Here is an 18,222-nt window from a genome sequence, read left to right as displayed (position 1 = left end):
CATCTCAGCTCTTCAGAACTCTGAATATGAAGAGATCTGACAATCATCACTAATTTCTTAGTGACTTTCAAATCTTTGTGCTGGAAAGTATGTAGGAGGACCCGGCATACCAAAGCTCTGTCCACAGAAAGTGGTTGCTGGGTATGTGAAGTAGTCCTTGTGTGAGAGGCTGGTAACTAAACTCAAGGGCATCTTATAACCCATGATTCAGCTGATTATTAACTGGGTTATACTGCTTTTTAAAGATCTGTTTCTGGTCTTTGGGCAGAGCTTGAGTAGCATAATACTTATATTCCTGAGGACATGTATTGGTGGTCATTTCTAAGGTTGCCAGCCTCAGCTTAGTCCTAGGTTGTGAGCTGATGGCTTTTGAAGAGAGGCAGAGGAGAGGTGATCAAAGTGATTTTGCCTTTGTCTGGCAGATATTAGGTACCTGTTGGGTGATAAGTACTGTGCTTGGTGGTTGATGGTTTGAACAGGGAAGGGAAGACTTAAAGAAGGTTTCAGGAATAAAATCTTATAATACAGAGGTGAATTGATTGGAGCAAATACTTAAGGTTTCAACATTGGAGAGAAATAAATGATAATTTCTACCAATGAGATGGAAAAAGGAAGGGAAATTTTTGAGATATGGATTTCAGAAAAGGGATAAGGGAGCATAATACAAATTTCTAGAAACTGAAAAGGTGGTAGAATTTGTTTCCAATATAAAGTGATGGGTAGTACAGAGCCAGAACTATTATTTAGTCGATAAGCAAAACAGAATCAGAACTTACTTTTTCCAATAAACTTTCCTTGATTAATATTATATATTTTAGAAGGTAGAATTAATTGCTTGCTCATCCCCTAAGAAGTTATCAGCACACTTTATCTTATGCTACTTATTTGGTATCAGATTCTGTATACATTCATGTCATTTTTAGCTTTTCTTTGTTTTCCAGTGTTGTCACATGGATCATTTTTATTCTGTCTTCTACTTCTAACATGTACAATGTTTTATATATATATATATATATATATATACACACACACACACATATATGACATATGCACCTTTCTGTGAACACTGTAGTTGAGTAAACTCGTGACATGAGTGTTGAATGAAGAGTGGAACATTTATTAGTTCATACTATTAAAAATCACAGTGAAGTCCAAAGCTGATTCATAGTTAAAATCTGGTTTTCTTATTCAGTAATGCAGAGCTTTACCAGAGTTAGGTTGACTAAAAAACAATCTTTCAAAATGTCACCAAATAAGATCCTTATTTGGTGACAGAAACAACATGACTAGGTATATCATTAAAATATATTCTGAACAGAATCAGAACATTGCTTATAAACATAGCAGTATTACGAAGGCAGTAAATTAGGATCTAGTCAAATTTTAAATTTGTCATCACTGTTTCTTTGTTGAAACCCAGAAGATAGAGTAAATTGAATTGATAGTGTGAGTTAGCATCACTATTTTATACAAGAGTTTGGATAGTTGGATTTTTAAATAAGGAGACCTTTTAGAGTGCAAGCTTCTTAAATATCTACTTTTGCCATAAAAGCACTTCTACCATCTTGAAAGGACTTATGAACATCATGGAGGAATATTTGTTCAAACTCTGAACTTAGGGGTTCTTCTCCATTTTTTTACCACGTGAAAACTTTTATGTTGAGACATATTGGGTTCCATCTTTAATGGTCAAATAACTATGCTTGAACTTATTTGTGTCACATACTCAGAGATCCTAAATCATTGTAATAGGATTCATGCCTTTTGCCATAAAATATGCGTTAATTGTATTTTTAATGACTTGCTATAAACTATAGGGGTTGTGTCTTGTACAACAAAGGTTTCTTAAGAGATTTTCTTTAGAACAGTATCTATTCCTGCTGTTTAGGGAATCCATCCCCAAAGTAGGGCTTACTGCTGGCTGATCATGGCTGAGCTCACCTCATAGTTTGGGTGGACATGGCTTGTCCTTCAGAGCAAGCTGGAAAACTGACTTATTTTTGTGACTTGCTCAAGTAGATTTTGGAAGCTAAAGTTGAACTCTAGATGTCTTGTTTGATATGCAAACTTTTTTCCTATTTGTTTCTTGCTTCTTTGGGAACTCCTGGGAATGCTTGAAGCATCTTACCTGCTAAATTGGGTTGTGGGATTGGAAACCGTATTTTCTTTGTTTAATATTTGCTGGGATCTTTGTGATGTGAGATACTCCTTCTGGGTGTCTCAATCCCTTTCCACTATTGTAGTTGAAATCACTCAGTGTGATTTTTATCAACCCTTCAGAAGAAGTACGAGAATAAATAACAGGGTCCAACAAGAGACTTTTCAGGTACCAGCCATGAAACCATTCTCCTCTTTCTTTCAGCATTGGGCCTCATGGTGTTATTTGCCTCTGATGATGGTTTTTCTCCTTCCCTCTTCCCCCTCTTCTGCAGACATGCCTTGAATTGGAACGTTACCTACAGACAGAGCCTAGGAGGATCTCGGAGACCTTTGGTGAGGACTTGGACTGTTTCCTCCATGCTTCTCCTCCCCCATGCATTGAGGAAAGCTTCCGACGCCTGGACCCCCTGCTGCTCCCTGTGGAAGCCACCATCTGCGAGAAGAGCTCGGCAGTGGACATTTTGCTCTCTCGGGACAAGTTGTTATCTGAGACCTGCCTCAGCCTCCAGCCTACCAGCTCTTCTCTAGACAGCTACACAGCCGTCAACCAGGCCCAGCTCAACGCAGTGACCTCATTAACGCCCCCGTCGTCCCCTGAGCTCAGCCGCCATCTGGTCAAAACCTCCCAGACTCTCTCAGCCGTGGATGGCACGGTGACGTTGAAACTGGTGGCCAAGAAGGCTGCGCTCAGCTCAGTGAAGGTGGGAGGGGTGGCAACAGCAGCAGCAGCTGTGGCGGCAGCTGGGGCAGTTAAGAGCGGACAGAGTGACAGCGAACAAGGAGGGGTGGGGGCTGAGGCATGCCCTGAAAACAAGAAGAGGGTTCACCGCTGTCAGTTTAACGGATGCCGGAAAGTTTATACAAAAAGCTCCCACTTAAAGGCCCACCAGAGGACTCACACAGGTAGTGGTACAAGTTGGCCGCACGTGGTTTATTCTTTTCCCTCCTGTTAGCCTCATGGTGGGAAGGGCCTCTCTTGGTTCTGAGAAGCAGCACCCATGCTGCTTTAAGAGGTGATAGAGAGGCAGGAGGGCCAGGGTGGGCAAAGAGAAGGATGCACTTGCTACCCTAAGAGATTCAGGAGTCCTGAACCCAGGACACAGGTTTGCCGCTTGCTGGCTGTGTGATACCATTAGAGGCAGTGCCGATCGCAGAGAAGAATCAGGTGGTTCTGTGGAAGCCCGAAGGGCAGCGCTGGTAGTGTGAGTCCCTGCTGTACGTGATACATATACTTGTCACTTAGCTGGCACTTCGGTGTTTTACGAATGTAGCTGTGCTGTTTTGATCAACCCTGGAATCTTTGGAGGTACATTTGAAAGAATTCACAGTTGAACAAGGTAGCTGGGGTGTCGGTCTTCACTCTTTTCCCAGCATCCCTGATTTTTCATCAAAGTCACCAACAGCAGGAGGGTTTCAGAGTTCATTAGATGTGATCATTCTATAATTAATTGGCAACTCCTCTTTTGCATTGTTCTCTGGTGCGAGCTTTATGGAGAGATGGCAGAATTGCTTTTTAATGAGCTTGTTACTGAGAAGTTGCTAAAGTGATTACATTGCTATGTGTGTGGTGAGGGTGGATGGGGAGGGATGTGGACTGTGTATTTTACTCAGGATTTCCGTGGTGACTCCAGAGAATCCTATTGGTGTTTTGATGATGGAATAATTTATAAAAGTGGGGTTTACACAGGAAAGAGTAAGACTGGCATTTTTCTTGAAACTGATCTTTGTTCTCTGCTTTGACATTGAAACTTAGAGGTAGTGTCTTCTTTTGGTGTTGTCATCTTAATAGCAATTACTGTTACTGGTGGTTTTTAAATGAGCCCCCAGCAGTGCGTCACCTGTGGGTTTTTGTATGTGTACTGCTTGTACACTACAAGCTGGATAGGGAAAAGCCCAAAAGAGGGAAATGGTAGAAGAGCATTCTCCGATGGCAATGAATGATTGCATAGGAGCTAGGGAGAAGTGTCTGGTGAGAGTGTTTTTGTTGGCTCACTCTTGTCTTGCTGGTATTCTGTGGTGGTTTATGGTTTATGGCACCCAGGAAATGTGAAGTGGGAAGATCACAGACTGAACTATCAGGAAAACCTAGGCTCTTGTTCTGATTCTGCCAGTGACTAGCTCTGTGATCTTGAGGATGGCTCTTTATCTCACTGGGCCTCATTTTCCATATCTGTCAAATAATCTGGCTTTTAAGACCCATTTTAACTTTACTATTCTAGGGGGATGGGGTTCCATGAAGTGTCTTTCTGACAGTAGGAATGCATAATACTTGCCTCGAAGGATTCACTGTCAGGAACCCCAAAGTTATTCCCATGGGATGATGAGAACTGAGGTAGCTTCCATGCCAGCTCAGTATCTAGGCATGGTAAAAAGTATTGCTCATGGTTTCCCAATAGACTTTGGCTTGAGTTCTCTACTCCACGTATACCAAGGCTAATGCTTCTTGTTTTCAGCTTTTTCCTCTATTATATTCCCCTGGAGGTAGTTTTTATGTTCCTTTCCTTCAGAAGTCAGCAAGTAAAGTGATGCCAAGACATTGTAATGCTCTCAGGCTTCAGTGTGTGGCCTATCTCCTGTTCTCTTGAAGAAACAGGGAAAAGCAGGATGAGGCAAGAATATTGAGCTTCGTTGAGGGTGTGGGATTTACGACTGTGGATACATTTCTGAATGATTAATGCTAAGAAACTTTATGCTGCCCAGTATGGAGGCTGGACAGCTTTGGGGAAGCAAAGATTCTTTCTTGGGAGTCCAGAGTATTTTCTTCTTTTTCCTAGCCCCTGTTTCCTTTAGAACTGTCAGAAGGGTAACTGTTGTGATTTATACACTATTTGGTGCTTTGTTTTTTGGATGTTGTCTACTGAGAGTGATTACCAAGGCAGAGCTCATTATATTACCTAGCACCTGCAGCCGCTTGCCTTATGGCGGATACAAGTGGAAAGACACGTCTCCACAGGGGATTTACTGAGACGCCATACATTATTAGAAAAGCAGTATTGCAGAATAGTTAAGAGCAGTACCTTGGAGTCAGAGGAGTTGGGTTTGAGTCCTGGATCTACCACTTTGTAAATTTATGCCTGGATAAGTTATTTCTCCTCCTTGAATCTCAGCTTCCTCATTTGAAAAATTGAGATAATTGTTTCTGTCTCCTAAAGTTGTTTTAAAGATTATATGAACAAGTACCTGTAAAGTATTTGGTAGATAATAAGAGCTCATAAAAGTTAGTAGTGGGGTTGTAGTAGTTATTGCTGTTGTTGTTATTGATTAGTGACGATTGGGTGAAAGAAAGTTTTATGTAAGCTAGAAGTAAGCCAATTAGCCAAAGTTAAATCCCAACAAAGAGCAAGAAGCATTTGTTTCCTTGTTCCTCATGGCTGATCATGGGGCTGTGTGAGAGATGATGCTTTTGGGCACCAGTTGTGGAGTGTCAACCTGGATATGCAAGCAGTGGCCCATTGAAGTTGACAGTAATGTAAAGCATGGCTTCCCTGAGAAACACTGGAAGCAATTGCCTTGAGCCCTCCTTAAGCATTTTGTCTGTAAAACCTCCCTCAGAGATAAGAATGGAAAGAAAAGTGGTGTAATGAAAAAGAGAGACAAGAGAGGAGCTAGGTGTGGGTATAGAGGATGGGGAGAGGGAATGTGAATTAATTTTGATTAAATGAATGAGAATCAGAAGTATTTATTTGAAATTGGTGTGAATGGGGCACATGGGAAACTGAAAACAAAGGTGATAATTTATGTGGTGTGGATGAACTAAGAATAATGAAAAAAGCATGAAGGATGGAATCAAATTAAGTACAAACATATAAAGGATATAGATTGGTAAAAGCTTGAGGGCAAAGGTGTATGGCGATGGGAATTCTGGTTGGAAGAGCCTGATCATCTAAGTGAGTGGAATGGGGAGACCAGCTGACCCAGTGTTGAGATGAGGTGTTTTATAAAGTGGGATAAATGGGCTTTGGTTGTATGTAGGCAAGCTATTTTAACACAGGGCTCTCCTTAATTCAGTGAAAATATTTCCTCATTTTTCATTTGGGGAAGTGTTTGGGGATAGGAAAAAAGAAAGAAAGAAAGAGCCATCCAGAGAAAGAGGGGAAGATGTTGACATTTTGTTCTCATAGTTTCATATATGTGTATATATTCTACACAGTAATATGTTGAAAAGATGACACAGTTGCAAAAGTAAAATAAAAATGTGTGGGTCTCCCATTTTCTATGCATAAAGAAAGACAATACGTTGTTGGTAGCATGGATTTGCTTGCATTGAGGAATTTTAAAAGTGTTATTCATTTAATCTTTACGTAGATAGAATTTACTGAGCCGGAAAAGATACACATTTTTTCCCCCTTCTGTGGCTGTATTTTGAAGATGCTGAATCCTTCAAATTCTTTGCCCTGGAGGTTGGTAGGCAATGAGGTATTATTCATTTATTTATTTATTTATTTTAAGGTAGCAGATGTTCAAGTTAGTAGCTAGGGCACAAATACTGGTTGCCCAAGGAGGTGAAGTTAGGTTGGGGATGGGGGAATTATGCTGGGGGTGGAAGAAGATGAGGCAAGGACTAGGACAAAGGGAATATTGTTAAGTATCAGGATCTTACTGAAAGGAAATATATGAAAATGGACACATGGTTTTTTTCTTTGAAAAGAGCACTTAGTGCTGGCATGAACATAAAAATGTGCTTTAGCAGCAAAGCCACTGCAGATCTTTTTCTCCCACTATGTTTTCTGATCTTTGCATAGTATTTTGTTCTTTCTCAATAATTCAACCATTATGATCATAGTTTTATTCCTTTTCTTTGAGTTGCTAAATTATCCTTATGTTTTGATGCAAGGGAAACCGTTATTTATAATTTTTAAACAAATCATTTTCTAATGCTCATTCGCAACCAAAATCAATTTGTTAAAATGCTAGTAATTTTTATATAAAAAGATAAAATAATTAGTTGTCCACATTTCTTCTTGATCACTTCTGAGAAGAAAGAACAACCTCTGTTTCAACTGGTTCAGTGGGTTGAATCCAATTCAATTCAATTGGTTGAATTGTTATTAAATGAGCAGACTTTTCTAGTTAGGATGTTCATATAAAAGTATGTCCACATTTATGCTATGAAGAGTGAGTCATGCTAGTAACTCAGGACAAAAGTCAGTAATTAAGTCTTTGGTGTTGTTAGGGTAGAGGAAGATATGAAGAAGCTATATTCTATTAGGAGATGTTTGGAAGGCTTTCTCTATAAACCAGAGTTGTGTTAGCCTAAGACATGGGTGGTGATAAGGACATTCTAGATTTCATGCTGAAGGACATAATGGACTTTTCAGGTGGGAAGGTAAAATAAGTGTGTAGGTTACCTGAGTATTTTACATCTGCTTTGGGGAGTCTTACTGAATCAAGAGGTGGTGCAATCTGTAAATTTAATCAGGATTTAAGAAAATAGCTTATTTTCAAGTGAAAAGGTCGCTCAAAATATTACAAACAAAAAGGCAAATGTAGTGATTAAGAGGTGAAAAAAAAGTACTTATTCATTCTTTCAGTTTGAATCATAGTTTGTTTATTTTACTTATTTGACAAACACTTCTAAAACGCTTGCTATGTGTCAGGCATTGTTATGAGTCTTTTACAGATATTAACCCTTTGAATCCCTTTAATAACCTCCTGTAGGCACTATTCTTATCCCATTTTACAGATGAGAAAAATGGGGCCCAGAGAAGTCAAGAAACTTGCCCAGCATCACACAGCTTGGAGGTGGCTTTGATCCAAAGCTGTATTGCTCCTGTCCATGCTCTTAAATTCTAAGCTAATGAAGGGGAAAAAAAAGCCAAATGGATATATTTTTTTAATAACCCATTGTTAGGAAGAAATGAGAACCTTACGGTTTAAATACAAATGGACTTAATGAAAAGAAGTGACTTCTAAATAGATAAGAATTGGGAAGGTCCTTAAACTTATTGCCTCATCAAATCACTCAGAACCAGTACAAGGAAATTACAAAGGCTATGCCTTTGTTTCCAGGCCTATTATAGTTACTGCTATAGCTCCTATTATTATGGTCATTAATATTAAACAATTTTTTTTTTGCCTTCAGGAGTAAAGAGAGACTTTCTTGTAATAGTCCCATTGCCACTTATTAAAATGTTAAAAGTTAAGAGTCTATTCCTATGAAATAAGAAAGGCAATCATTGTCATATTCTAAGGGACACTGGGGATCAAAAATGTAAAAATGGCTTAGCACAGTTCACGCAGCCAGCCACAGGCAGAATTAAAACTGGACTCACGTCTGGCTTAGGCTTGCATCCTATTTGCTAGACCATCTTGTTGCTTATTTACTGTATTTACTAAGTCATTCCTCAAACAGGTATTAAGTGCCCACTGATGCCTAGCTCTGTGCCATGAAGTGACCAGCAAAGAGGAAAGGAAGGGGCCATTCTGAGAAGGACACTAGAGGAAGACAGGGCTAGAGGAAGGAAAGGCTTCTGTGAGGAGTCGGAGGCAGCATGGAAGATTTGAAGATAAAAAGTCACTTTTCTCTTTTTGTCCAGGGTGCTTATTGATGCTGTTCATCCTTTTAAATGATGGCAGTGTGATAATGCACTAATTTATATAAATAGAAACCTTAATTCAAGGTCAGGCATATCAGCAGGATAAAATTAAATACCTAACTGTGGAACTGTAGGGGGCCAATCGACCACTTTCAACCTCTTCAGTGCCATAGATAAGAATTCTTTGAATTTATACAATAGCGACTGAAATGGGGCAATTTTAAGACATTAAAGGACTTTTAATATGCTGAGGCACACGGCTGCTAATGAAGTTTATCCATGTGTTGAGGCAGAAACTCATTAAACCCCGATTATGGGATGGAAACTAGAATAAGGACTAAATGTTCAGTTCACAAGGTGGAGAGAGTTTAATAGGAGGGTTTGGTAGTTTGGATTTAGCATATTCAAGAGCTTAGGAGAAGGATTTTGAAAAGAAAGGGTGTGAAATGAGGTAGTGGAAAACTAATGATGGAAAAATTTTATGATTCAGGAAAAGCTTAGAGCTTTAACACACAAAAATTTAGCATTATGCTATCTCTTAACCTTTGTGATGATAAACTTACACAAATACATGTACTGGGTAGAATAGCTTAAACTCGACATATATACAGCAAGTACATTTATTTTATCATTGTAATATGATAATAAATGTAAGCTTCGTGGACTGCCTATTCAAGGTGTACTTTTAATGACTAATTGGTAGCCACAAAGTAAATATGTATGCTAAAATAGGAATCAAGGACAAAGAAGAAAACATGAAAATAATGGGTATTTCATCATGAACGATTAATATTTATTGAATGCCTACTGTACTAGATACTATTCTCCACCTCTAAGGACCTCCCTTTTTATATAAAAGTCAGAAATATGGTTTCATAAAGCCACTAAATTTGGAGCCTGATCTCTAAAGGGAATATAGCAGGGAGGGGGTGGGTAGGAAGGAAGAGAAGAGAAAAGAGGAATAACATTCTAGAAAAGGTAGTAGAAGTAGTAGAATTTTGTAAATTCTGAGATTTAAAGGTTAAGCCAGCTATGTTTGGCATAGAAGAGGGAGAGGTCCGTGAGTAGTCGTGCAAATAAAAGAACAGCACTGGAAAGACCAAACGTGAACATTAAAAAAAAAAAAAGCCTTTTAATAAGTAGATAATAATGTACAGAAGCTGTTTCTATTATAATAAGTGTTATTGTCCATGATCATAGTGGTTTTCCTGTACACATTATATTCCAAGGAAGAGTTAACTTTCTTTGCAAAGAACAAAGGATATGATGATGTTACAAGAATTAATTGGTAATAAGTAATATTTTTCCTAGGTCTCCTGAAGTTGAAACAGCAATGGGGTGTTTCTGTTCGTATCAGGAAAAAAAAATGGAGTTTAAGAAAGTTGTGCATAAGAAAACATTTTTTTTTAACTTTGGAATAATCTTCTTTTTAAAAAAACTCATGTTTTAACATGAGAACAGATGAAAAGATCATTGTGAAGTGATATCTTTCTTTGAAAATTATCCAATGCGGTTATTAGAAATTACAGTTGAAGACTTCGATTAATGGATCATAAGGACAACAACTTTTCATGTAAGGAAGTTAGTCTTGACAAGCAAATGGAACTTTCTTTTAATCCAGCCACATGGTGGTATGTGTCAGGTGACTCAAAGCCTTGCCAGGCTAGACTGCTTCCAGACCAGGCACTCTATATTTGTCCCCACCCTATGGGGGTAAACTGATGGCCCTGGGCAAACTGTTTCCTAAAACCTCAGTTCCTTCCCTTTGTTTTCTTCATCTATAAGTTTACTAGCTGTTACCTGCCTGTTTTTTTGCCATGTGCTACTTTCCTACTGCCCCTTTTTCACATCAGATAGGTTCTGGTAGCAATACGTTACTGATTGGTGGATTACACATTGATCAACCAGTGTATAACACTTCAGTCTTTTATTATTATTTTTTTTAATCTTCCATTATGGGTAGCCATTAATGGAATTTCAGGATCTGCAGGCAAGTGGGGAGACATGACGGGGGGGTGGGGGTTGCTAGAAACTATGGAAGCATTTTTCTCTCCCAACCCCTCCTGCTTCCCCAGTACATTTTCTAAGAGTAGATTCTGTTCTCAGCCGTCTTTTAAAATAATGTGTTGACGTGACAGTTATTAAGTTAAATGTTAGTAGGAGCATGACCATTCAAAATAATCAAATGTAGTGACTTTTTAATGTGCTGGTTATCCTGCCAACCACTGATGAAGTCACTCCCCATTCTTGCCATGTCTCCAAGATCATTTGCCATTGGTAGGACCTGACTAGCTAAAATAGTCAGCTAAAATTAAATAGGCAGCTAAAATTAAAGGTGGAAGTGCTTTAATTGTTTAAAGGTGTCTGCGGTGAATGTAAGCTTTCCATGGTCTGCTCCATATTTCTGTTCACCTTCTCCTTTACCATCCCAGTTTACTGGGCTAGGTGAGCTGGGGACTGAACCAGCATTGAACATCATAAACTTTTAGGGATGGAAGGCCAATTACCAACCAGTTCCTTATGAAGCCTAGGTCCAGCTTTGTACTAAACCAGGCATACTTTTTTGGACCTTCCCTGCATCTTCTCCTCTCTTCCCTTAAACTGTTACTTGTGTTAAGGTTAGATACCTTTTATTTTGTTCATAAAATAAAATGCATTTGTAATTTTTATATTGTAAACCACTCATCTGGTATAAAATATATACTTGCGCTCTTACATTGAATCTGCCTTCAAATGCATTCTCTTTCCATTACCATAATTAACATTTAATATATGGAATTGAGTAAAGTAATACATACATTTTCAGGAAAATGCAATTATTTTAAATCTCAAGAATGTTGAGATAGAATAGTTTCAACCATTTCACTAGACGAGTTAAATGTGATGAAAGCTACTGTCCTTTTGTTGCACACAGGAGGTCGAAAGGGCATCCCCAGCTGAGAAGGTCCTTTATCTTCAGGGTAGTATGTTGCCCAGTTAGATGTGCCATGGTGTCTAACATCTTTCTTTGGAGCCCTTACTATTTTCGTATACAGGGATATTTTATAAAAAGACTAATACATGGCTCCAACATAGAAACTAATGTTAAGTGAGAGGGGTTCTAGGAGACTAATGGGTGCCCTAAGGAGGTACAATTATATAATATATATCCTAATGAATATGATCCAAGGAAAAGGTTGGCTGATACATAGTCTAGTATATAAGTTTAGCAAGAAATAATAGGAAACATTTTAGAATAACTGTGCAGTAGTCATGTTTACAAGTTGTCTGTCTTCATATAGTTTCATGTTGCCTCAATGGAATTAATTATAGGGCTGTGAACTTGTAACACGGTGTTTCAAATCCCCTTACTCTGGGATGCACAGTACTCTTCCCCTGTATTCAACTCCTTATTGTAGAAAGGAAATAACGATTCCGCATATTGTATTCTCAGTTGGTTATGAGCCTGTTGAAACTAGTACTGGTATTTTAAAAAGAGCAACAAAAGATACATCTCCTTTCTCTGATATAGGTAATAGGACATTTTATGTTCCTAATGTTCCGGAGAGAGTATCAGAAAATCAATACAAATAAATTCAAGTACACAGAGGAATCAACCTATTCGAAAATGTAGTCTATGGCAGAATGACAGTGTGTATTATTAAATATCTTTTGCTTCAGCCACATGTAAATATTAGCATGTACAGAAAGTTGCAAGGGCTACTTATAAATTTAGGCAGAGGGTGATTTTCTGGCTTTTTTGCTTTTTTCAGTTTTTGTTGTTGTTTAGTGTCTCAAGGCTTACAGCTAAACTGAATTTGAAACTAAATACTGTCATTACAGAAGATTTTTTTTCTGAGTTCTTCCAATTTCTCTGGGGACAAAATAATGGCCGCTGGAAGCAGTGGAGAAACAGTAATTAGGGCAAATAGTAATACTGTGCATGATTGAGGAAAATGTGAGGAAGGGAGGGAGAAAATGCAGCAGACAGACTTGTACAGCTTGTTACTAGGAAACCGCATCAGCATTAAATACAGTGTGCTAATTGGCTATCCTGTTTCTGCCTGGGTACCAGCCTGGGCCTGCTACACAGCTGTTTCTGCTCTTTCTGGTTGCTAGGTAACTGCATCATTTTTTTTTTTCCCTCTTTCTTTGTATTCTGGAGGCTAATTGGCTACTTCTGCTCCTGGTGTTGCTGCTGGGTACCAGTCTGGGCCTGCTGCTTTGCTGTTTTCCAGAGGGATTTAATGGGGGGAGGGAAAGAAGAGGGAAAGGAAGATATGCTGGCAATTAATGGAGCATAAGTGCAAATTCTGCACAATGTCTGGCACCTGCGTCCCCTTATCCTGCTTTCTCAACTAAATCTTTTGGCCATGAAACACATTAGAATCTTGAAGTCTTCCCTTTCTCTGCATACCTTATGAGTATAGTTTAAGAGAATCAAGACATTTGAAGCCTTATCACTTAAATTATGGATTTAGTCTTCTTGAGAAAGAGCTGGAGAATCATTACACATCTATATTGTTATGAGCACTAATAGAATTTGCGCAGGTATTAAATTACTACGTAATGAGGCAGCATCTTTATGTTTTAAGGATAGTACCACTTATTCTCTTATTTGCCCAAAATTCTTTTGTGGCCATTCTTCTTGATATTATCCAGAGTATAAAGTAAGAAATAAAATGGACTGAAAGCTATTACGGGATTTTCCTGACTTTTATCCATTATAAAGGAGCAAGTGGAAACTTCTAGATCCTTATGACTTTCCATTATGGATTTTATTCCTCTGATGAGCACAGGTCCTGAGCACTTTGTGGATGATACCTTGTACTTACAGTGAATACTGTGTGTTTTACTTACCTTAGTATCTTTTTTTATGACAAATAACCAGATATAGTACAGAATAACTCTGAAACCAACTTTGTAATTTTAAAATCTTGTTGAGTGATTAGCTTCCATATATTTACCGTATCCTATTTAAGTAGAAGTTCCATTCCGTAGTTCCTGAAATTCTCATTGAAAGTGTGGGGAGGAAGATTCTTCAGAAGTTAAGTGATGCTCCAATGATGTTTCACTTTAAATGGTTGAGAAAGCATATGTAAATTGAGGCCTCTTGAAGAGGCAACTTCAGCCCCCGTGGGAAGGAGCTGTTTTATTGAGAAAACTCTGAACCTGTTGTGTGACTGTGCACAGAAATAGTAAAGGCAACTCTTATTTAACATTAACGGCTGCTACTGGCTTCCCATATTAATGAGATCTCGCATTCCCTATCCAAAGTGCAGTGAGAAGAACCCTATTCTGAGGAACAAACACGTCTACCACAAAAATAAGATCAGGCTCTCTTTTGTCTTTCTTTGTAAAGTATTTTTTAAAAAGCCTTAAACTAGGCTAGGATGATGGAGAAAATATTGCAGTGTTCATAGATCTTAAGCAAGCCAGTTAGCCATCAGTAGTGTTCAAACTAAAAGAAAACCTGATTAGCTGAGGATAACTGCAGAGCAGATTTAGTATTGTTTCTGTTGTTGCTACTAAAAAAAACAATCTTTGATCACTCAGAGGATCTGCCCATTAAAGAATCTAGCCATTTGATGAGGAAGAACCATTAGAAGAAAGGGTATTTCCTCATCATTTGGCAAGTCTTATAGTCTGACTTCCGGAGGGGAGCAGTTTTGATTTTTTAGTCTTTGTTGATGGCAGATTGTCAGAAAAACAACTTTTCACGTGTGTTATGAACCGTCTATTAGATTTAAGCAGGGTGTGGATCGAAAAGTCCAAAGAAATCCTGGGTGTTTGTCTTGCCCAGTTGTTTGGGTGGAATGACAGCTGCGTAAGCACTCTGGTAAGATCTGGGAAGCCCAAGGCAGGAGTTTTTGAAGTGATCATGGTTAGCCCCAGAGATAAATGACCACAGTATGTGCTTTCGAGCTTCCTCTCTTCATATTCTTCTGGGAAGGCAGATCTTTTTTCTTTTGATATCTCCATGTTTGAAGCAGTAGTGGTAAGCAAGTGTGCTTTGGGGGATGAGGAAAGGAGATAATCCATGTGGTTGCTTATACCTTTGGATTCTCCTTGGCCCTGAAAACCTACTTCTCTAATTCTCATGGCCACACAAGGCTACTCCCTATTAAGTGAAGTAAAGCAGTTGACAGATTTGGAAAAGAGGAATCTGATGGCTGCTAGCTCCCCAGCAGGGCTACCACCCACCTATGCAATGCTTTTATGTGAATCATAAAATGCCACAGTCCTGTGCCTGAGGGGCAGAGCCCCTCCAGCCCTTCACTTGGACGCCCTTGTGCTCATGACCTTAGGTGGCTACCCTGTTCACTGCAGGAACTGGGCTTTTCAGGCAGGCCTTCCCTGACCCTTTAAGAACTGTAGAGGCTAATGAGGATATAGCAGGAACATGGGAGTTGCACAGCTAAGGTGGGGGGTGTTGGGATCTCCTCTCAATGGCTGAAGATGCCATTATGTCCCAGAGCAAACCTTTTAGCCTAGCTGTTCCCCCCAAATGTGAGATCATTAGTTGCTTAATGCAGTGGTTCTCAACCATGGTTATTTTGCCTCCAGGGGATGTTTGGCAATATCTGGAGATATTTTTGGTTGTCACATCTGGGGGCTTGCTACTGCATCTGGTGAGTTAGAAGCAAGAGATGCTGCTAAGCATCCTTGAAGGCACAGGATATCCCCCACAAAAAGAAAAATTATCCAGCTCAAATTGTCAGCAGTGTAGAGGCTAAGAAACGCTGGCCTGAAGCAACCCCTGCTGTCCTTCTACTCTTCTCTTTGGGTTGGCCTGAGCCACTTGGAAAGAATTTCCTCATACTTTAAGACTAGTGGTCAGATTGTGTCTATCCGATTTATGATCTTTAAAAATATTGACAGCATTGTGTAGTTTGTTAATTTTACTAGGACCTGAAAATATTTATGCCCCCCCCCAATGAGGGGAATGTCTTCACTCCTGCTAGATCTAAACTTCCTAGATGTGACATTTGTGATTGTGACTCTTTGCAAGTGAATACACTCCACTCCTGTTGAAGGCTACTGACCTGTAATAATCTGAGATTTTGCTGAGGCAGGATTTGAATCACATCAGTTGTGAGGTTGGAGTGTGGGAGGGAAGTAGGGGCACTGAGGAGCTGCATGGTGAAGTGTGGCCTCGTTCTCCACCTGTCTTCTCGCACCCAGCAGCCTCACCCGATTGTAAAACTGGTTTCCTTGTGTTAAATGGTTGTCACACTGAAGATGAACTATTAGTGCGGGGATAAGAGTGAAGTGTTTTCAGTCAGAAAATAGGGCTGTTAGTGGGAAACTGAATTACACTGGTACTTGCTGTTTTGAGAATCAACTTGGATGCATTTCCTGTAATTCACTATTCTACTTCCCACTAGCACCATGAGGAAAATACTTGGAACTATTTTGCCTTCTTGGGGAGAAAGGTGCTATTTCATGGTAAAAGATTTAAATGGCATTGCCTAATGTACACATACTTTTTGCCTGCCGTTTGACTGGAGATGTGAATTATGCATTGGCCCTTTCAGCTACATTCACGTGCATACAAAATAACATTGTCAGATGTGTCATCCCCAGATACAATGGACAATATGTTATTATAATTGTACAGCATTGTCCTTGTGTTTGGAGATAATACTGCTGACATTATTCCTCTCATACATGTGAATGTGGCTGCAAGGAGGACGTGACATCTGTGTCTTTTTCACAGATTAGTTTATCCCTTGCCACTTGGAGAGATTGTGATTATGAGCTGGCCATGTGAGGTCTTGGTGAGGGCCTTGTTTTGGATCACAGTTGTTATTGGACCTGAGTGGAAGACCCCGTAGGGAATTAGACGTATTTATCTTGATGACCTGAAGGTGCAGTGGTTGTTTAGTCATGCTTCTAGGAGCAGGTGTGTAAAGAAAGCATAGTCCAAGTCATTCCTGCTTGGATTGGTGTTGTACATAAGACAATTGGGAACCAGGTCTAGAAGTGGCTGCTTCTGCATTATGGCTCTGCCCAAGTAAGCAATAATAATATTGCTCATATCGATCTTCACAGCTTACAAAGTGCTTTCCCACACCTCATTTCATTTAACCCTTGCTTATCCCCTGGGGTAAGTAGTCACATTATTCCTATTTAAAAGATGAGGAAACTGAGGCTCAGAGAATGATTTTTCAAAGGTTTCACTGCTGAACTGTAGCGGAGCCTACCCCACTCTGCTTTTCCTTTAAAGATCAGTTATTTTGATTTTTTCTTACACCTAAATTATAACAAAATATAAATGAATTTAGTTGTGTTTATAGTTCAAGGAGAAAATGGCTTAATATTTGGTATTCTGCTTAACCCACACATGTGCTGACTCACACGTTAGTCATTCTCTTACTTGCACAATGCAATCACAAATTCAGAATTGCTAACAGAATGGAAACTACAGTCTTATATATTCCTATACTCTCTGCTGGTTGATCTTATGAATCCTTGTTCCTAGTTGTTCCTTCCACCCCCATTTTAAGAAAGAAAGGAACTTTTAAAGATATGAATACACACAAAGTGTTGTTTCTTGAACTGAAAACTTGTCACTGGTACACTTTCATATTTTAGAAAATTTATGAAGAAAAATAGTAAATAGAAACTTCTTTCCTACTCCTGAAAGAATGCATCCTAGCAGTTCTCTTTTATTGCTAACTTAGAATATCCAAATGGAGATGCCTTACAGAAGAATTTGGGGGAAACTGTGAATGAGGTATAAATTGTACATGCTTGTCTTAATTCTTCCTGATCTTTGGTGGGTGAATTTGAACAAATAATTTTTGTGCCTCTATTTTTTCTTATAAGATAAATGTGGAGTTAAGGATATTCTGTTTTATGATTTTTTTTGCCCCACTTTCTTGAGGGAATTTAGGGATGAGTTAAATGCCTTATGGGAAAAACACTTGATTAAATAAAGGAATTATAAATCCATTAATGGACAAAGATCCGAAACCCAATCTGTGATTCTGCTGATATGTGCAGTGATCTCTATAGCCACAAATGCTCATGGAGAGGAATAGCTGCTTTCTAATGTTCTGCCAAAAGGATCCACTGGAACCTTCGAGTGGAGGTTCATTTGCATTGTCTTCCAGCGATCTGGAAACAGAAAAGGTTTTAACACCAAAAGACAAATTCCTGGAAGGTAAGAAAGAATAGCACATATGATCCCTGAGGTTCCACTCTTTTAGGGATTGTTTTCTTCTGGATTTTTCTTTGTGTGAGCCTGTGTTCTTATGTATCTTTGTATTTTCAAATTTACTCTGCCCCCGCCCCGCCCCTTTGTTTTACCTGTATTTACATTTAACAAGTCATTGTAATTGACAGATCCCCCACCCCCGTCTTGATAGTAGCCATTTGCTTGCTAAGAATTTGCTAAGTATTTAGAATGCTGCTGAATCCACCTGCGCATCTATTTTTCCCACAGTCAGATCTTTAAGGTTTTTTGTGGTTTTCCCTGGTGTCCATCTTCAACAAAAAGAATGCTTAATGAGCAAAGCCAAGGGTTGGCAGGAATTCTTAC

At 39.1% G+C, this 18,222-nt stretch overlaps 1 protein-coding gene across 4 annotated transcripts in view; it reads left to right on the top strand.

Annotated features, from left to right (window-relative positions):
• The window catches only part of KLF7 (KLF transcription factor 7), an 85,650-nt gene that overhangs the window by 41,372 nt on the left and 26,056 nt on the right, over nt 1-18,222 (top strand). For 2 of the 4 annotated variants that reach the window (XM_077154862.1, XM_077154864.1), the window contains one exon: nt 2,433-3,066. In XM_077154862.1, coding sequence (XP_077010977.1) covers nt 2,433-3,066 — 634 coding nt within the window. The remainder of the gene's footprint in view (nt 1-2,432; nt 3,067-18,222) is intronic. The other 2 variants (XM_077154865.1, XM_077154863.1) reach the window with 2 other exon arrangements.

This window comes from Tamandua tetradactyla, chromosome 3 (genome assembly GCF_023851605.1).
Source record: "Tamandua tetradactyla isolate mTamTet1 chromosome 3, mTamTet1.pri, whole genome shotgun sequence".
Taxonomy (NCBI): domain Eukaryota; kingdom Metazoa; phylum Chordata; class Mammalia; order Pilosa; family Myrmecophagidae; genus Tamandua; species Tamandua tetradactyla.
This window is presented reverse-complemented; position numbering and strand designations above follow the sequence as displayed.